Source organism: Sinocyclocheilus rhinocerous, unplaced genomic scaffold, assembly GCF_001515625.1.
Source record: "Sinocyclocheilus rhinocerous isolate Xijiao unplaced genomic scaffold, SAMN03320098_v1.1 scaffold528, whole genome shotgun sequence".
NCBI lineage: Eukaryota > Metazoa > Chordata > Actinopteri > Cypriniformes > Cyprinidae > Sinocyclocheilus > Sinocyclocheilus rhinocerous.
Window position 1 is genome coordinate 440,592 of NW_015634004.1, and position 21,767 is coordinate 462,358.

The window sequence follows — 21,767 nt, forward strand, 5'->3', positions numbered from 1 at the left end:
GAATAGGTTTACAGTTGTTTTTGGTTGACTCTCTTGTGAAACCGAGGTGCTGATGATATCTCTGCTCAACCTCATTTTTGGAGTATTCATACAGGAAGGAAAGGGACCGGTAACCTAGTAATAATCAGTTGTTATCAAACCAGTCATTCTCAGAAAATTATCAGTCAGTATCGAGCAATTTTAACTGAATGGTCCCTAAATACCAGACTGCTAGACCTGAGCGCTGTTAATCAGTAAAATCACAGAACATACAACGGTAAGAGAATACAATTTTACTCAATATATTGAGAGTTTGTTCAGCTTTTAATTAAAGATTAATGGATTAGCCATTATGACTTAATGTGAAATATTTCACTAAATTAAGTATATTTTTTGATTTATGCATTTAAGACCAGTCAAAATTTAAGACATATCAGCTCATTTCTTTATTATTATTTTTGCACTTTTAGAATAAGTCAAATCATTTAGCACTTTTATGTATACAATACAGATTGTTTCAAAGCAGATTCACAGCAATAAACAAGAAAATAACTTATGTTGCACATATTCAATTATAAAACATATATCATTTCAAATGTAAAGCAGCTCTAAAAAGACAAAAGTGTCATTATACAGCTCAGTGTAGGTCAGTGTTGACAGTGTGAATGTTGCAAAGGGAACAAAGTCAGTTGATTGTTGATTCAGTTCAGTTTAATAGCACAAGTGAATTAACCTTAAAAAAATTGTTGTTTCCACTAAAAATGAATTGTTCATGCTGCCTTAAATTTTAAGTTTACTCAACTCAAACATCCAAGTTGTCACTTAGAGCAACTTAACATTTAATTTTGACTAAACTTAAAATTTCAAGGCAGCACAAACACTTTTTTTAAGTTGAAACCGTTTTTTTATAGTGTGAAACAAGCTTATTTGGTAATAAGCAGCTGTACAGAAGGCAATCGTTTGAATGATTTATAGCTAAATAAGCTGGTTCTAATAAAGTTTCCACCCCCCTCCCCCCCCACAGTTGGCAGTCAAACATCTTAAACATGGAAACTACTACTCCAGATTTCATATACCCAGATTTGGTGACTCCCTGCCCCGAAAACATGCAGTATATGAACAGCACGGCTTTGGTCTTAGTTTACGTCATAGTCTTCTGTCTGAGCTTGTCGGGCAACACGGTGGTGATCTTCGTGGTGAGCTGCATGGAGAACCGCAGGACATCTACTGACGTTTACCTGATGCACCTGGCCATCGCCGACCTGTTCTTTGCCTTGACTCTCCCATTCTGGGCTGCTTACCTTCACGCCGGCCACTGGATATTCGGCACAATTATGTGCAAACTGATTTCAGGCTTGCAGGAAGCCACATTTTACTGCTGTGTCTTCCTGCTGGCATGCATTAGTGTTGATCGCTACCTGGCCATCGTGAAAGCAACCCAATTCCTCACCCAAAAACGCCATCTGGTTGGTATAGTGTGTGCGTTGATGTGGCTATGTGCCTTTTTGTAGTCCCTGCCCATTATGGTGAATCGCGAGGCATTTAAGTCTGGATATATGGAGGAGTATATATGCCATGACAATTTGACCGCAGAAAGCATTGATAGCTGGAGGATGAGTTTGCGGATTCTCCACCACAGTTTAGGATTCTTCCTGCCATTAGCCATCATGATGTTCTGCTACGGTTTCACCATGTGCACGCTTTGCCGCACACGCAACAGCCAAAAGCATAAAGCCATGCGGGTCATCATGTCTGTTGTGTTGGCTTTTATCGTCTGCTGGCTGCCCAATAATATCCTAGAGCTCATAGACACCCTGATGCGAGGCGGCCGGGTGATGGAGACGTGTGAGCTGAGGGACAGCATAGATGTGGCCTTGTACGTCACACAGGCAATGGCTTTTGCCCACTGTGCGATAAACCCCATTTTATATGCCTTCATTGGAAAGAAATTCCGCAACCAGCTTCTGACGTCTCTCTTTAAGAAAGGCCTGTTGGGGAGAGGCACAATGTCGAAATATCGAGTGGGATCTGTTTATAGCTCTGGAAGCACTAGGCAAATGTCAGTGACTCTGTAGTCAACTGTTATCCTCTTATAATATTAAAATTATACATATTCTTCCTCTTTTGCTACTGTTAAAGAAATAGTTTAGCCAGAAATGCTATCTTATCCCTGTCGTAAAAATACAGTTTTGAGGTTGAGTCAGTAATGACAGAATTGTCATTTTTAAATGAACTGTTCCTTTAAGAAAATTGCTTCCATGTAAACTAAGTTCTGTTTTTATATAATTATAGATGTAAAAGTATAGATACGAGTGTGTTTGTGTATCTTTGACTTTCTGTAGCTTTTTTCCTGATGATATTGATCTTTGAAAGGTTTTTCTGTGGTTTGAAGCAGCATACCAAGCTTGAGCTTTGAACGCTGTGTGTCCATATCAAAATGATCTGTGAAAAACACTCTGCAGAGGTTTCAGATTTTGAATGAAAATTAGTAAAAGGTGAAAGAAGAGATGTTCTGTTTTGCATTTTTTTTTGGGGGGGGGGGGGGGGTAATACAGTAAAACAGTAATATCGTACAATATTATTACAATTTTAAAAAAAGTTAATGTTTAACAATGTAATTTATTCCTGTGATCAAAAAGCTGAATTTTCAGCATCATTACTCCAGTCTTCAGTGTCACATAATCCGTCAGAAATCACTCTAATATACTGATTTGCTGATCAAGAAACGTTTATTATCAAAAAAAAAAAACTTTTATTTTTTTTAATCTTATTGACCACAAACATTTGAAAAGTTTTATTAGTTGCTTTTTTCAGGATTTGCTATTTTTGTTCTTATTCTAAAATAATGTAAAAAGCAAATTATGTTTTGGCTTCACATGTGTAAATAAAGTTGCTTCAGAAAAATATGTCTCTCACACTTGTACATTAAACTCTGTTTGAGTAATCAGCCTGCTCTAGGTCAGGCAATGACATGATTTCACTAATGTCTCCACTTCCTCTCCACAACAAAACAGAGAGAAGTGAAGCAACCTGTTTTCCTCCTTCAAAGAGCACAACCCTAAAAAAACATTACAACATCATGCACATACAAACAGATATGCAAAATATGGGTAAACTGTAAAAGTGGTATTAGGTTTTATCTTCGAAATTATATGAACTTTTTTAAATTAATTTGAATGGCTATTTTGACTAGGTGTTAACGAAGATAAAATTGCACCTGTCTTTGTGGCACGTCATTCATCGATCTGGTTTGCATAGTTAAAGTCTTGAGAAATGGAAACAGGAAAAGGTGCTTTCGAAACAATAGTTCACTTCTGTCTTTTTGCATAAACAAACTCTTCTCTAATTCTTAATGCTGTGTCCATCCCATAATCTCAGGTTTATCCTCATTATCGGTGTTAACCTCAGTTTAACCTATTATCAGTGTGCCTATTTCTGTGTGTGTGAATTAGAGCACACTGGTGGTTATGCCCTATATTAATACATAAAAAAGACTAAAAGAAGGGTTAGAGTTCAGGTAGTAATCAAAGAATCAGTGGAGAATGAAGTATATGAACTAATAATCCATTTCCGGCCTGATGTAAGCACGTTTTTGTTTTGTTTTGTTTTCCCAAGAAGGGTCCAGGATGTGGTTTCTCTCTCCTTGTTTTCCACTGTATTAAGTCAAAAATAGACTAAAAGAAGGTGGTTAGACTTTAGGAACAATTGCTGCATTATATGGTGACAGTTCAAAAATTGGAAAATGCACTTCTTGCGTTTCCTCGTGTCAACAGATTTTACTAATAGACCTATTGATCCCTGTGTAAGAATAGCAATGATGCTGCCATCTTTCCAAAGTCATGTTTTCCCAATCTCATACATACATATACACAGACACAGACACACACACACACTGGGTTTCCATGTTTTATGAAGACATTACCTAGGCGTAATGGTTTTTCTGCTGAATAATCCATTTCCGGCCTGATGTAAGCACGTTTTTGTTTTGTTTTCCCCAAAAGGGTCCAGGATGTGGTTTCTCTCTCCTTGTTTTCCACTGTATTAAGTCAAAAATAGACTAAAAGAAGGTGGTTAGACTTTAGGAACAATTGCTGCATTATATGGTGACAGTTAAAAAATTGGAAAATGCACTTCTTGTGTTTCCTCTTGTGTCAACAGATTTTACTAATAGACCTATTGATCCCTGTGTAAGAATAGCAATGATGCTGCCATCTTTCCAAAGTCATGTTTTCCCAATCTCATACATACATATACACAGACACAGACACACACACACACTGGGTTTCCATGTTTTATGAAGACATCAAAAATTGGAAAATGCACTTCTTGCGTTTCCTCGTGTCAACAGATTTTACTAATAGACCTATTGATCCCTGTGTAAGAATAGCAATGATGCTGCCATCTTTCCAAAGTCATGTTTTCCCAATCTCATACATACATATACACAGACACAGACACACACACACACTGGGTTTCCATGTTTTATGAAGACATTACCTAGGCGTAATGGTTTTTCTGCTGTACAAACTGTATTTTCTATTCCCTAACCCTACACCTAAACCTACTCCTCACAGGAAACTTTCTGCATTTTTAGATTCTCAAAAAACGTAATTCTGTATGATTTATAAGCTTGGATCCTCGTGGGGACCAAAATATGTCCCCACAAGGACAAGGATTTTGGATATTGTCATTTTTTTGCTAAATGTCCCCATAACGTAGGGTTACATAAAAGCCACTGGAAAAATAGCATGCGGAGGCTTATAATGCAAAGAAATCATCTCCAATCCATCGTTATTTACAATGTAATTCATACACAAAACAAAAAAAATACATTTGCACCAACCAAGCAGGCCAAATCAATAAAACTGGTCACTCATATCAGGATTTATAAACAATTAACGTCGTAACCTAAGTATGTGCGCAGCACTGCACACTTTTTCCTGTATTCACTCTTTTATGTGAAACTTTAATTAAACAGAATGATTGGATTCTCCACCACAGTTTAGGATTCTTCCTACCATTAGCCGTCATGATGTTCTGCTACGGTTTCACCATGTGCACGCTTTGCTGCACACGCAACAGCCAAAAGCAGAAGGCCATGCAGGTCATGTGCGTCATGTTGGCTTTTATCGTCTGCTGGCTGCCCAATAATATCGTAGAGTTCATAGACACCCTGATGCGAGGCGGCCGGGTGATGGAAACGTGTGAGCTGAGGTACAGCATAGATGTGGCCTTGTACGTCACACAGGCAATGGCTTTCTCTCACTGCGCAATAAACTCTATCCTGTATGCCTTTATTCGGAAGAAATTCCGCAACCAGCTTCTCACGTCTCTCTTTAAGAAAGGCCTGTTGGGGAGAGAAACGTTGTTGAAATATCGAGTGGAATCTGTCAATAGCTCTGGGAGCACTAGGCAAATGTTCAGAAGTCCACCTCCTTCTCCTCAACCAGGGGCTTTGATCCCTCGAGGACCACACCAGTGAGTTTTTAGATCTTGCTCACCAAACCCTCTACCCATCAGTGGCCTTTGTATTCAGAGCCACAGCATGAGAACCATGGCCCTTCGGCTCAACCTTAATCCTCCGAGGCCAGGTCTCGGCCCATTGACCCTTTGGCTCCACCATAATCTTTTATCTTTTCAGCTTCACCGGGGTCTTTTGTCCTCCTGGCTCCTGTTACTAGTTTATTTCCTCATTTTGGTCTGTGTATTTGTACCCCATTTAGTTCAGTTCAAAAGAACAACATTTATTTGAAATAGACATTTTTTTGTAACATTATAAATGTTTTTGCTGTAACCTTTGATAAATCTAATGCATCCTTGCTAAATAGTATTAATTTCTTTAAAAAAATCTTACTGACCCTTAACGGTATGTCAAATTTTATTTGTTGCCTCCATTTGTTTCCGGGCATGTTATTTTCCTCTTACTTTAAAAAATGTACAATTTTCAATTTCATTTTCAAACGTGTTGATTCTGCTTCACAGGTGCAAATAAAGTTCCTTCAGAAAAAAACACTTGTACATTAACGTCTGTTGAGAAATCAGTCTGCTCTGGGTCAGGCAATGCCATGATTTCACGAATGTCTCCACTTCTCTGACAAAACAGGAACAATAACAGAGAGAATTGAGGCATCTTGGTTTCCTCCTTCACAGGGCAAACAGACATGCAAAATAAAGTTACACTTTATATGCCACTAAAGAAAGTGTGTAAAAGTGTTATTAAATTCTATTCTTTAAATTCTATTGAAAATATATTAATCTGAATTATTTTTAACCAAGGGTTTGTTCATATATAATTTCCTGATTTTTGTAAGGTTTTGTTTTTAAAAAAATGGAAATATGCTGTGGTCAAGCTCAGATACCTGATAAGACGAAATAGACATTTTTTTGTAACATTATAAAAACTCACTTGATAAATCTAATGCATCCTTGCTAAATAGTATTAATTTCTTTAAAAAAATCTTACTGACCCTTAACGGTATGTCAAATTTTATTTGTTGCCTCCATTTGTTTCCGGGCATGTTATTTTCCTCTTACTTTAAAAAATGTACAATTTTCAATTTCATTTTCAAACGTGTTGATTCTGCTTCACAGGTGCAAATAAAGTTCCTTCAGAAAAAAACACTTGTACATTAACGTCTGTTGAGAAATCAGTCTGCTCTGGGTCAGGCAATGCCATGATTTCACGAATGTCTCCACTTCTCTGACAAAACAGGAACAATAACAGAGAGAATTGAGGCATCTTGGTTTCCTCCTTCACAGGGCAAACAGACATGCAAAATAAAGTTACACTTTATATGCCACTAAAGAAAGTGTGTAAAAGTGTTATTAAATTCTATTCTTTAAATTCTATTGAAAATATATTAATCTGAATTATTTTTAACCAAGGGTTTGTTCATATATAATTTCCTGATTTTTGTAAGGTTTTGTTTTTAAAAAAATGGAAATATGCTGTGGTCAAGCTCAGATACCTGATAAGACATCATAAGACACTTGCATGAATATGATATTTTTAAAGGGCTAAAGTTAGCAGCTGTTCACATGAGGATGCCAACTCGAAATATGTTAAGCTGATATCAATTGTAACTGAGTCCAGTTTCTGTAATTTTATGAAAGGATGGAGTGTTTTCAATTCTCACAACCCAACTAACAGCACAAAGCATTGCAGAAATTGTTGCTGATATTTGTATTATAGGCTATGTTTTTATTATATTCCAAATTCAGCAACTGACAATGTTATCTGAAACTGTTTAGAATTTGTGCTGAACTACATTATCAAAGTGAACTACAAAGGGAATAATATGTTTTTTTTTTACTAGGCCTATTTAAAAAAAAATATATTTTTTTTTAATTAAAGCTGCAAGCAGCGATGAAAGGGCCCTCGCACCCGGGCTCACTCGGCTTTAGGAAAACAGCAAACGGTGGCAATATGCATTTAAAGTGGTACATATAGGAGGAATATGTCAAAGTCATTTATATGTGCCAAACTTCCTGCTGCCAGCTGGTGGCGCTATGATTATAACTGAATGTTGGCATGTAGATGTCTTCAGGCCAGGACTCTTATCAAACATGTGAAGTCTGGTGCAGATTGAACATATGGAGGACCGAGAGTGCCACTTAAAAATAAAATGAAGAATCAATTTATTGATTTAATAATTCAAACATAAAAATGTATATAAATAAATCACTTTTTAAATGGACAAATTAATAGGCACATTTAAAACTATTTAATTCAAGTTTTAAAACGTGGATTAATAAAACAATAAAAAGTACATTAATAAATCTTTTTAAATGCACATTTTAAATCCCTTTTTAAAAATGCATTTGCAATCGTTTTTCTCTCTCTATTTGCCAAATGCTTTTCTTTATCCGTTTGTCAATCGAGTTAAAAAAATGCCATTGGACAGTACACACATGGGAGCAACCAATCAACTTTCGCCTCGATTTGTAGAGCCAACCCCTCTCTCACTTGTAAATGTAACACGCACTGTCATTGGACAGTGAGAAAAGCTATACGTCATTACAGCGGGAGTATGAAGACGGATTCAAGCGATGCAAACTTTTTATTGTTTTATTAATCCACGTTTTAAAACACGAATTGAATAAACGTCTATTTATTTATACATTAAAAATTTATTTTTTAATTTATTGTTTTATTAAACTACATTTAAAAACACGAATTAAATAAACATCTTTAAATATGTCTATTAATTTGTCCATTTAAAAAGTGGTTTGAATTATTAAATCAATAAACTGATTTTCTTTTTTTTAAATGGCACTCTCGGTTCTCCATATGAGCATGTGGCACGTCCCAATTCGCATACTATCCGTCCTAAATAGTATTCGAAAATAGAATTAGTATGTCCCGAATCATAGTATGTTTTAAAAAGTATGCCAGAGATTCCCGGATGATCTACTACTTCCGGTTAGAATTGGAAGTTCAGATCGATGCACACAGCTGTGTCTCATTTAGAAGGCTGCGCCCTCCGGAGGTCGCATTCGAAGGCTGCATACGTCATCAAGACTGTCTCATTTCAGAAAAGCAAGTAGGACACTCCGAATGCGACCTTCTTTTACAGGAATTCGGAGGATGCATGAGGTGTATCCTTCGCTGCTACAGATAACCCACAATTCTTTGCGTCGCCGTAAACAACCGTTGTTAATTTGAAAAATGCCGGCGCCGGCAGATGTACATACAACCGCAGATGTTGTGTTTACAACTTAACTTAAATCGCCTCGGTAAAAACGGATAAACTTTGTTTTTAATATCCTCCTCCTTTTTTTCTCTAACAGATGTCTTTTGTATGTACACTACAGCTCCTCAAACATTGAACAAAATAAAACAAGTAAAAGCATTTTTTTTTTTCAAATTACTTTCCAAATTTAGAAATAATTTTCCTTCATTTAAGTAGTGTGAGAGCGCAACGATGCTCTAAATGTCTAACGACTAGTATTGCCCACAACACATTGCGCGGTGGACGAGGATTCAATTAGAACTACAAACACGCATTAAAAGTGTTTAAAAAACTACAAACATGGCGGATATACGCGACCAACGGACAGGTATGGTGTGTTCAAGTCATGTCCGATAGATCGTATTTACGAGTTGAACGCACATGAATGCCACCACAAAGTCATTATTACAAGTGGGAAACTCGAAATTTTCTTTAAGCCCCGAGTTGGGGGCGTGTCAGTGAGAAACATGGCGGAATCGATGGATGCAACGTCTGTAGTTGATGGTAAATTTGTTTAAATTGATAGTTTAGTTGTCCTATAAACTTAAATGGGTCATGTTCTTGTTACGCAGCATTTGAGTGATAAATAATCAATGTCTAACCTGATGAAAAAATGTAAATTTAATGTTATCCACGTTATATTTCATCTGCAGCAACACTGTGAACTTTTATAAGGATACGTTTGGTCATTAACTTTTAAATGCATCCTTATGCAAACACATGAGCAGAGTTCTCGGCATGACCCGCGACTAGCAGATCAACGTACCCCTTAATTTCTCTTCAGTACGGTAGGACTGCGCACCGGTTTGAGCTTGTACTTGCCCCAGTATTCTTACCATGCTTTTCAGAAACGCAGCTCAGATCATAATGACTGTCTGTGCGCCATGGCAGTAATCAGCCAGCAGATGGCGCTAATACTCTCAGCTGACAAGATCAGCTTGCAGAAATAGAAGAAGAAGAAGTAGAAAACACATGCAAGTGCGCTACATGTTTTCATATTTGATCCAACGTAAATTTTCTACTGGAAGAAAGTCTATACTATATCACCAGATGTCTCAAGATCGGTCGTGACATTATGATCATTCGGCGTTTCAGTTAAGAGAGAATCAGTCGACGTTTCTCATCAGTTAACATTACTATGACCTACAGAAACACAGACTGATATGAGCAGGATCAATTGATCTTCTGATGTAGATATGAAGCTCAAAGAGCTAGAAAGCTGCCTTCAACAGGTGGATGGATTTGAGGAGCCCAAAATACAGCTGGAGCAGTACCCCACCAGTCCGCATATAGCGGGTGAGCATTATATACTATCATAGACTTAATTATGATACTGCTAACTAATGTCAGATGTGTTTGCGAATTTCTGGATGTGGTCTGCTTATGTATTCGCATTAGCATTCTTGTATACTGTTCTCACGATTCCTGTAGTATATACTGTGCGCAGTATGCAAATGTTCTGTATTCATATCTGAAATACTGCGTTAGGTTACTGTATCCCACAATGCATCACGCTTGTCTTGACGTTTCGTTTGTAGTGTGACAAATGATCAGTAACTAACTATATTTTTCTTTGCTCGTTTTTTAAAGAGGTTTAAGTTGTTTTAAAACATTTTACATAAAATAAAAATGTAATTGTGACTTTTTATCTCTTAATTTGGACTTTATTTCTCACATTTCTGAATTTATATCTCACAATTTTGAATAAAAAACCTTGCAGTTCTGACTTTTTGTCTCCGAGTTGCGTGTTTATCTCATAATTCAGACGTTTTTTCCGCAGAATTGCGAAATAAAAATTCTGACTTTATATAAAAAATATATATTTCCTACAGTTAAGCTCAAATCTCACAATTCTAACTTTTTTCTCAGAATTGCAAATTTATAACAAAATTTTGACATTATTTCTCGCAATTTTGAGTTCGCTCACTTTTTATATTTAACTTGCAATTGTGCAAAATAAAGTCAGAATTGTTGTAAACTCGCAATTCTGAAATGAACTCGAAATTACGAGAAATAAAGTAGATTTTTGAGAGAAAAAGTTTTCCTCTTTATATTTTTATTTTGTGGCACAAAAAGGTTCACTGTAGCCACTTACTGAATTAAATATGCATATAATGAGGTCATGTGAAACAATGTGACATACTGATTGAAAACTTTTTATCACTGCATAATGTATATTGCATACGGTTTAAATATGCTGTTTAAATATACTAAAAACTACTTAAAATATACCGTTTAAAAATAGTAGGCATTATACATTTTAGAAATTGTGTATGAATATTGAATTCATCATTTTATTGAACATTTGGGAGTCTTTTGTCTGGGACAGATGGCTTGAGTGCCCTATTTGTCTTAAAGGGTTAGTTCACCCAAAAATGAAAATTCTGTCATTAATTACTCACCCTCATGTCGTTTCAAACCCGTAAGACCTTCGTTCATCTTCGGAACACAAATTAAGATATTTTTGATGGAATCTGACAGCTGTGTGACCCTGCATAGACAGCAATGCAACTGAAATGTTCCCAAGCCCAGAAACATAGCAGGGAGATCTGTAAAATAATCCATGTGACATCAGTGGTTCATCCGCAATTATACGAAGCTACGAGAATACTTTTTGTGCGCAAAAGAAAAAAAAATAACGACTTTATTTGACAATTCGTTTCCTCTGCATCACCCTGGTGCCATTTTGGAGAAATGGTGGTCTGCGTCACGCCGGATCTGTTTCCAACGTTGTTGTGATTGATCTGAACGGAAACAGCGTATCCGTGTGATGCAGCTGACTCAGAGCAGCATACGCTGTTTACGTCCAGCGGATATTCTCCAAAATGAGTTGCTGTCTATGGGAGGGTCAGACAGCTCTCAGATTCCATCAAAAATATCTTAATTTGTGTTCCGAAGATGAACGAAGGTCTTACGGGTTTGAAACGACATGAGGGTGAGTAATTAATGACAGAATTTTCATTTTTGGGTGAACTATCCCTTTAACATAATTTATTATGGCATAAGACACCATCCAGTTGTTCTATGTGTTCTCACTCACTGTAGGCTGTATGTTGTACACCATCCACAACACATTTGATGACATACAGAATAAACTAGTTGCAGACTTGGGCTGTGGATGTGGGGTTCTGTCTGTAGGAGCTGCAGTGCTTGATGCTGGGTAAGACCAACTCCATCCTTCCATCCGTGGCCTAGAATTACTCTAGTTTTTAAAATAGATCTACATAACTGCAATCTTTCCTCTTAAGACTGTGTGTCGGATTTGACATTGATGAAGACGCCTTGGACATATTCAAAGGAAATGTTGAGGATTTTGAACTGTCAAACATTGACACGGTCCAGTGTGATGTTTGCTCTATTGGATCCTCTTACGCCAAGAAGTTTGACACGGTCATCATGAACCCGCCATTTGGCACGAAGCACAACCAGGGTAAGGGTCATCTTAAAGTCAACAAGCAGTGATGTTGACATAATCTGATGCATTTGCAAAACTGCCAGAATAATACCTGTTGTCGAACAAGTTTCCCATATTCCATTGGTTGATCTTGATTCATGTTACTATATACATATCTTACATTTTAGGTATTGACATGCAGTTCCTGCGGACAGCGATTTCCATGGCAAGTACAGCAGTGTATTCCCTTCACAAGACCTCAACACGAGATGTAAGTTGCCATATTACGTCATCATTTCACAGCTACATTTCAGCTATATTCATAAGAAAAACTTACAATTGAATTGCATTTTCATGCAGCACATTCAGAAGAAAGCAAATGATTGGAAAGTGAAAATGGAAGTCATTGCAGGTAATATTTAGTGAATCTATTGACGTACACTATAGTTCAAAAGATTGGGAGAGAAATATTAAAAAAGACACATTAAAGGCACAATATGTAAGTTTTCGCCGCTAGAGGGCATGTTTTCAAAACAAACAAACAAAACAAAGGCGTAGTTTGATGACGCCGTGACTGAGTGTGGAATCATGGGAGTTATTCGTCTTCATCCCCACAGCCGACGCAATCCGACGGGACTCGGGCAGAAATCATGTTCATGGATGAGCTAATGATTTATTAACGTCGTAGTATGAAGCAGGGTGAGTTACATATTGTGCCTTTAAATTAGTCAAAAGTAACAATAAAGACATTTATAATGTTAAAAGATTTTTATTTCAAAACAAATGTTCTTTTGAGTTTTTATTGATCAGAGAATCCTGAAAAAAAATGTTTCCACAAAAACTGTTTCCTGCATTGATAATAATAAATGTGTCCTGAGCTGCAAAGCAGCATATTAGAATAATTTCTGAAGATCTTGTGACACTGAAGACTGGAGTAATGATGCTGAAAATTCAGCTTTACATCACAGAAATAAATGATGTTTTTAAAAAATATTCAAATAGAAAGCAGTTCTATTAAATTGTAATATTTCACAATATTTACTTTTTTTTTTTTACTAAATTTTTTATCAAATAAATGTAGCCTTGGTGAGCATAAGAGACTTCTTTCAAATAAATAAAAAAATCAAATGTATGAAAATCTTAAGCTAATTTTAAACTGTAATACTATTTTACTATATTTCTGTTTTACTATATAATTTTATCAAATATATGCAGCCTGTATGAGCTTAAAAGACTTCAAAAACATTACAAAATCTTACCAACACAAAACTTTTAAACGGTGGTTTAAGTTTTATTGTCTGAACACCAAGATCATAAAGGATCTTATGCAGAACCCTGTAAGTTGTAATAAGCTTTATAGCACATTATAATATGATGTTATTTATCCTCAACTGGTGTCATCCCTTCACAGAGCTCAGATATGACCTGCCAGCATCTTATAAGTTCCACAAAAAGAAGTCGGTAAGTGAATGTTTTGCTACTATTTGCCACAAAAATATTGCACTGGACACATGTAAACACATTTTCTCAGACTTTACAAAGACAAACTAGTAACATGTTTTTTTTTTTTTTCTATCTTATTATTTTAGGTTGATATTCAAGTGGACTTCATTCGATTTACTCCAACATAAACGGCAAAAAGGAATTTGTGTTGCTTTGCAAAATATTTTTATTTTTTTATTTTTTTATATATATATTCACTACCGGTCAAACGTTTGGGATCAGAACGATTTTTTATGTTTTTTAAAGGAGTTTCTTATGCTCATCAAGGCTGCATTTTTTTGATCAAAAATATAGGAAAAAATGTAATATTGTGAAATATTATTATGATGTAAAATAACGTTTTTCTATTTTAATATACATTAAAATCTAATTTATTTCTGTGATGCAAAGCTGAATTTTCAGCATCATTACTCCAGTCTTCAGTGTCACATGATCCTTCAGAAATCATTCTAATATGCTGATTTATTATGCAAGGATGTGTTCAATTGTTAAGAAGTGATAGCAAAGATTTATATTAGAATAGATTTTTATTTTGAATAATTGCTGTTCTTTTTATCTTTTTATTCATCAAAGAATCCTGAAAAAAATATTTGGCAGCACAACTGTTGCCAACATTGATAATTCTAATAATAAATCATATCATATCATATTAGAATGATTTCTGAAGGATCATGTGACACTTTATACTGGAGTAATGATGCTGAAAATTCAGCTTTGCATCACAGAAATAAATTATAATTTAAAGGATATTAAAATAGTAACCATTATTTTATATTGTAATAACATTTTGCAAGATTACTGTTTTTTTCTGTATTTTTGATCAAATAAATGCAGCCTTGATGAGCATAAGAGACTTCTTTAAAAAACATTACAAGTCTTACTGATCCCAAACTTTTGACCGGTAGTAAGTATATGTGTATTATATATATATATATATACACACTGTTCTTTAAAGTACACTTTTATAAATGACCATACTGCATATCTGTAGGATTTACAAACACGCTTGTTGAAACTTTATTTAAATTTGTGCTTTTCACATTTTTGCCAGCATACACAGTTAATAAAACATCACAATAACTAAAAAACAATAAATTACACATCACACATATTTATAGTAAAATCCTGGGTCTTACAAATACAAAATCATCCAAATAAATAATACTAAGGAATAAATACATTTCTTGATTTAAAAACAGATTATTTTTTTGCTGCAAAATATTACAGTCTACAAAAAGGTACTGTGCAAATAGTGAAGTGCTGTAATCTATTGTGCTGTTCAGTATATATTTAGAAACAGCCCTTTATCTTCCAGCACAGATAACATACAAACTGTCTCACACATTATCAGTGTTGAACAAATATATCATTTCGACATTACACTCACCAGTTTAGAATAGCGGGGTCCAAAAGTCTGACATTTTCAGGATAACAATTCAAGTGATGAATTGAACTGAAAATGAAGAATTCTTATTGGTTTGTCTCACTTTTGGAGCTGATGTGAACAAAACCTAATGCCCATGTTCTCCAGCATGATTTGAGATGCTCCAAAGAGCATCTTGAGCTTCAGTGGACATCTATACAAAGAGTCATGTAATTCATGTGACAAATTTGCAGGGTTCCTACGCAGTATGGAATTTGATTTTTAGTCATTTCCAGGTCTGGATAAGTATGGAAAAATATCTCTTTCCATATCTTTTTCCTTGTTTACTAAAATATCAAATTGATCATTTCCAAAAATAAATGTCATATTTTTCATCATTTGGAGCAGCAGTCTGTGCAGCCATAAGTATAGTAAATGTGCCAGTGGATTTTTCACTTTGTAAGTATTTACAGATAATGCTGAAAATAACCTAAAATAATGTTATGTGGATGAATACGTTATGGGTGAGGATGTGAATGGAGTGATAAATGGTAGCAAACATTATACTGGATAGCATATTCTGCTATTATTTTGAAAATAATATTTTCTCATACATTTCTAATGTAATCTCTGACAATATAATTTTTTACATTTAATAAATTAATCAGTGACATTATTTAGTGATACTATTACTATTTTGTATTCATTTTAACGTATAATATGAATTAGAAATATTCCACAGGTTTGCAGTCAGTGTGATTGTGTGTTAAAGGGGTCATATGATGTTGCTAAAAAGAACATTATTTTGTGTATTTGGTGTAATGAAATGTATATGCGGTTTGTTTCAAAAAACACATTATTTTCCACATACTGTACATTATTGTTTCTCCTCTATGCCCCGCCTTTCTGAAACGCGTCGATTTTTACAAAGCTCAAAATGTGTACATGGCTACAATATTCCACCAATTATTTGGCAAAATAATAGCATACATACGTAGTAAACATGTTAACAGCTGGATTTTTAATTCATTTATCAGATGAAGTGGAAAAACATGAAAAAAAAAAAATCAACAGAAATGTCTGGAATAGTATGGAAAAATCCACAGAAATCCATACCGGAAAAGTATGGAATTTTTAAATGGAAAATATGTAGGAACCCTGAATTAGTGCAGAATCTGAAGTATTGCCTGTTCACTTTAAAACATTTAACAAATAAATAAAAGTGGTCTCAGACTTTTAGACCTTACTGGAAGTGGCTCCACAGACAATGATTTTGCTGTGATTTCACACACTGAACACACACACAGCCGATGGGAGGTTTCCCACAATCTCCCAGCAGTCGATCTCAGGGTCGCACCTCTCTATACTCTGCAGATACGTCCCTTTAGAGTATGAATACCCACCTGCTACATAGATGCACCCGTTTATAACGGCTGATCCGCACTCCATCATCGCACACGGGATCATAGCAGTCTATGATGGTGGTCTGACCACCAACCAGATAAAGCTTATTGTCCAAGGAGACCGAGCAAAGGCCGTACTCTGAAAGTAAAGTCTTGATGTGTTTTTCAAAATGACGAGATTTCTGTTGTTGACGTAGAAGGCAGCAACCAACCTATGGTGGTTGTAGCCTAAAGATCTGAACCGTTTAACTTATCTAATACAAAATGTAGGTGGCTCACCAGGATGTGGACATATCGTTGTGATGCTCCACTCACTGATATCTGGCCGGTAAGTCTGAATCTTCTCATAAGTGCAGGTTCCTCTGTACCCATAATGCCCTCCGGTTGCATAGACTGTCATTCACCACGCAAGCAGTTGCATTTCCCACACCTTTAAAGTCAAAACAGAAAGATGATGAAATTCCATCAACAAGATTTTATGTTTAAGACAATGCATTTTCCAACATTTATGTTTTAAAAAGCTGAAATCCTGGTGTAGCTTGATTTTCATGCATTTGATTTTTTTATATTTTTGAAAGAAGTCTCATGCTCACTAAGGTTACATTTATTTGATCAAAAATTTTGTAAAGAAAAAACGTAAATATTGTGAAATATTACAATTTAATAGAATTGTTTTCTATTTGAATATATTTTAAAATGTAATTTATTTCTGTGATCAAAGCTGAATTTTCAGCATCATTACTCCAGTCTTCAGTGTCACATGATCCTTCAGAAATCATTCTAATATGCTAGAAAGTTTAATGATGAAAATAGAAAGTTTAAAGTTTAAATGGAAAGTTTAACAGAAAATTATAAAATAGGAATAGAATTAGAAAGTTTAAAAGAACAGCATTTTTTAAACATTGTAAATGTCTTTATCGTCACTTTTAATCAGTTTAATGCATCCTGAATAAAAGCATTAATTTCTTTACAAAAAAAAAAAGTCAAAATATTTGCCAGAAATTTAAAATGCTATTTTTATGTTTATATTATATTATATTTAGTGCTGTCAAACGATTAATGCAATTGCAAATGACAGGACTGCATTTAAGTATGCAGTCTTGTACTTTTGTAGATGCCAGTCTTAGATTTTGTAGATGCCTTTTAACCGAAGTATTTTTTATTTTTTTGAAATCCCTAAAAAACAAATGGGGGGGGGGATACTTCCAGTCACTAAAAAGGTCTCAGAACTCCTCCTTCAGGCAGCCAATGCAACAGTTATGTGTAAATAAACTGAACTTCTCATACCTTGTATCATATCAGCCACAGGAAACCATCTCTTCTTCAATGGATCATAGAATTCAGTTTCTTGCGTAGGAGCTCCTGCCGTATATCCACCAATGATGTATATGCATCCACGTAAAGCCACGGAGCAGTGGTAATATCTGGCTGTGATCATGGGACATCCTTCTGTCCATTCATGAGTCTGTGTTATAAATCCACACGGTGTCTAAAGCATCCACAGTCTGTGTCCTGTATCCTCCAGTCACATAGATATTAGGGCCTAGAAGTGCCACGCTATAACTCTCTTTCAAAATCAGGCACGTCTTTGCCCTGAACCCATGTGTTGGAAACGGTCCCACATGTGGACTTCACACAACGGATGCCAGTAATATCCACCAATAACATACAAGCTGCACGTTAGTTTTTTGCAGCACTGTGAGAAACCTTTGCTCGACTTTAAGGAGGTGAGAATTGAAGATCGCCGTTTGTTTTCAGAGCAATGTCTGCGTAGATCCAAAACAGTTTTGAGGTAAGCATCATCCACGTCGAGATGGATGCAGTTGAGAAGCTCTTGAAGGTGGTCTATTCGAGGAGCCGTGTCATGGGCGACCCATTTGACCACCGTGTCCAATAAAGTTGCTGCTTTCCACACATTGAGGTTTTCTGTAGCTAATATCATCAATAGCTTTTTGGAAATCCACTTCTAGGAACTCCTCCTGAAGTGTGAGTTCTTCAAAGCGACTCAGTATGATCCTCAAAGCCTCGCGCTGCAAATCAGAGCACATGTGAAGCTCGGCGAACGAGTGCATCCCGAGGCAGTTATCAACATCCAGCAGACGAATCAAAAAGTTCTCGCAGGCTTTCTTGAGCGAGTTGAACTGCAACAGGTCTGCGGCTTCCAGAAGACTTTGGACGTTGTTCTGGGTTATGCTGATCTTTAAAGTGTAGACGTAGCTCACCAAAGCTTCCAGAATCTCTCCGTTTATGCAAGGTAGGTTGATGGTGTCGTTCAAACGTTCTCTCATGTCTAAGGTGAACATTACCTTGAAATAGGAGCTGCGGGCTGATAGGACAGCCTTGTGGCAGTGGCAGAGCTGTCCGGATGAAGACTGCAGGGTGACGTCCGTGAACAGACCGCTGCTGTGAAACTCATGAAGAGCTTCCAGCACCTCGAAGGAATGAGAGGCATCGCAGAACTCGTAGGAGTAACCGCTTTGAGCTTTTCCTGACATTGCAACTGGAAAGAGAAGATTTTTAATTGAGTTTAAGTGTCCTAACAAAATTAACTTATTCCTAAATTTTTCCCGATGAAACTTCATTGAAGTTGTAGGAATTTAGTAAACAAACATTAGAAAATAAATGTTTCTAGTTGCGCTCAGTTCTAGGATTGTTTATTGTCCATGACAATAATATATTATTATTATTATATATGATACATGTATGATATAATGGATTATATGTAAATTAAAATATCACTATTGTAAATGTTCTACAGATAAACACAACAAAGCCAGATGCAGTTAAAACAAAATTCATATTTTAGGCACCATTTTTATCATGTTCATTTTAGTAAATATTTCTAGTATAACATTTTAGTCAATTATTTTTGAAGGCAACTTTCTGTATAGACACAAACCTGGTTGAATATTTTCACAAATGTTGACTTACTGTTATGTTGTCATACCGGACATTAAACTTTTTAAGCGTTTTTAGCAAAATGTAAACAGTAAAACTATTTTACACAACCAAAAAAAGGACAAATGTAAATGGTAGCATACAAAATATGAAACTGTTTTGGCATAGTAACTTTTCTATAGTAATCATTCAATTGTCTAAAACTTCTTAAACGAATCTCACATCTTGTCCCCCAAACTTGATTAGTTGACTCTTGTCTGACCGTATACTAGTGGGTTTTTACTGGGTCCATCTGATTACCTAACAGGTTTTACAAAAATATATTTATACATTTTAAATATTGAGCACAAAATTCACAAAAATTCTAAAGACAATTTGGAACCAGTGTCATTTAGCAACATTGAGATACTATTAAAGTTAAATAGTAAATACTTTGAATTCGTTTTTTTTTTCGGTTTTCATTTGAATTTAAGTTTTTTCTAAATTTACTGTTGTTTTTAAGTCTATATAGTTTTTTTTTTTTTTTGCTTTTTCTGCATTTCAGTTTATTTTAGTACATAAAGTGAAAGTGAAAAAGAGAAAAGATGCCTCTGCAACTAGCTGAAATAAAAATACGTTTTTAAATATTTAATTTCAGTTTATTTTTATCCATTTTATTTTAAACGAAAATGTTTTAATTGTTTTAGTTTTAATAAACTATAATAATCCTGTTTTGTACTTCGTTTTTGCAACCAACACACAATAACACTGCTAATAGTAATGATGAAAAAAAAAGATTAACGCATTTTAACTTCTGCCTCAAACAGTAGCCTAATAGCGTTTGTGACAACTAGCCCCTATGTAAAAACAAGCTTACCTGACCCGTATAATGACTGATTGACACTCGTCCTTTCTTCGCTGGAGAAGTTTTATCTCCAACAGTGTGCCTTGTGCTCGGTCAGATCAGACATATGGCCCCTGTATTTAGCGTCAGCCACTAGAAAATGTCGAGCTCCTATTTTGGCATCTGTGTAAAGCAGGGGACTCGCTGCTAGCTGATTCAACACAGCCGCGTCCTTCAGCCATGTGACCAAACAAGCATCCAGTCATCAGAAATACATGTTGAAAAAGCCGCAATTTTGATTTTTCAATCAACTGAGACATAATACCAGTTTTCACGTTTCAGTTGTCATGGCAGTGTTGAGCGTATAGTCCTAATAAGGATTAAAGCAGTTGCATAATAACGCCTGAGGGTAACGGTACCAAGTGCGGCCGAACACCAATAAATAATCCATTCTAAACGCTTCACCGTTTTCTGAACGCAAGAGCGTTTGTTTATAGCTTAGCGACGGTGAATTATTGGTGTGTAGTTGCCATTAAATCCACAGGGTACAGTAAAAAGGACATAACTCACCTTGGAAACAGCGTGAGGGTCGTTCGATGAAGCGAGCGCCTTTTCCTGTTTGATAGAGGCGATTTTAAAGCATATTTCTGTGAAGTGACTTCAAATTAATAATGTTTAAAGTGCTAATAATTCAAGTATTTCAATGGAATGCATTCTGAAATCTCAAGATAAATAAACATTAATCCCAGCAATGTTTGCTAACTAACAATGTTTGGTTCCTGGAACGTTCTTGGAACATTAGTTTAAAGGTCATAAAAGAAATAAATGCTAAACATAACCAATATAAAATGCTCCATATAAGTTCTTATCAGATAAACCTTTCAGCAACATTCTGGGAATGTTACACGAACGGTATTCTAATGTTATGGAAAGGTTTGTTTGGATGCATTTATGCCATCTGAAAGGTAACAGTTTAATTTGACATTGCAAGACTTGTGGTCAAGGTCATGAAACTATGACACTAAAGAGTGTTTTGAAAGTGTATGTAATACAGACAATTTTTGTCATGTGATAATAAGCAGGACGTGTCCATCATATATATATCTGACTGTAAAGAGAAGCACCAAGTATGTGGAAAAAAGGCGAGTATGAGTTTACACAAAAAATATTTTGGGAAATGAAAAGTAGCTAAAGTGTGTGTGTGTGTGACACAGAGAGACACATACACATATATACATACACACACACACATATATATATATATATATATATATATACACATGATATAAAACATTTTTGATAATGCATTTTCAACTAAAATCTAAAAATATAGATACAGAAAAAAGATTGACAGTTACCATTGATTATGCTGAAGTAAAACTGAACATTTTCACCTTATGCTATATCAAATGAAGAGAAATTCAATAAAAATGACTTCTTAAAATCTATGTGTGAACCTTGTGATGGACTGACCATCCATGCAGGGAGTTTCCCCACCTGTGGCTCAAGACTCTGGGTAAAGCCCCATGCAGCTCCTCGCGACCCTAATAAGGACAAAGAGGATTTGAAACACAGAAAAACTCATCTGTTAGTGTTTGGTAAATATCTATATTAGCAGCACAAATTGGCATCAGCTATTTAATGTCATTTATACACAAAATGGACCGAAACA

The 21,767-nt window shown here is 35.5% G+C and overlaps 1 protein-coding gene and 2 pseudogenes across 1 annotated transcript; 2 read left to right on the top strand and 1 right to left on the bottom strand.

The window, feature by feature from the left end:
- The first annotated feature begins 1,025 nt into the window (after positions 1-1,025).
- Positions 1,026-2,054, top strand: LOC107744836 (C-X-C chemokine receptor type 1-like; annotated as a pseudogene).
- A 7,601-nt stretch (positions 2,055-9,655) lies between these two features.
- Positions 9,656-13,801, top strand: LOC107744838 (methyltransferase-like protein 5). Its single transcript, XM_016558658.1, has 7 exons — positions 9,656-10,007; positions 11,757-11,871; positions 11,960-12,141; positions 12,294-12,376; positions 12,466-12,517; positions 13,517-13,566; positions 13,695-13,801. Exons 1-7 carry the CDS (start codon positions 9,908-9,910, stop codon positions 13,734-13,736), a joined length of 624 nt encoding a protein of 207 aa, XP_016414144.1. The 5' UTR covers positions 9,656-9,907; the 3' UTR covers positions 13,737-13,801.
- A 2,454-nt stretch (positions 13,802-16,255) lies between these two features.
- On the bottom strand, positions 16,256-21,764 carry LOC107744828 (kelch-like protein 23; annotated as a pseudogene).
- Between the last annotated feature and the right edge of the window lie 3 nt (positions 21,765-21,767).

Bases quoted from the DNA above. Each gene is read 5' to 3' on its own strand.
- LOC107744838 (XM_016558658.1), top strand. From the start codon at position 9,908: ATGAAGCTCAAAGAGCTAGAAAGCTGCCTTCAACAGGTGGATGGATTT. The intron at 11,872-11,959 runs GTAAGACCAACT...TTTCCTCTTAAG, and splicing joins GCTGCAGTGCTTGATGCTGG to ACTGTGTGTCGGATTTGACA. The intron at 12,142-12,293 runs GTAAGGGTCATC...CTTACATTTTAG, and splicing joins TGGCACGAAGCACAACCAGG to GTATTGACATGCAGTTCCTG.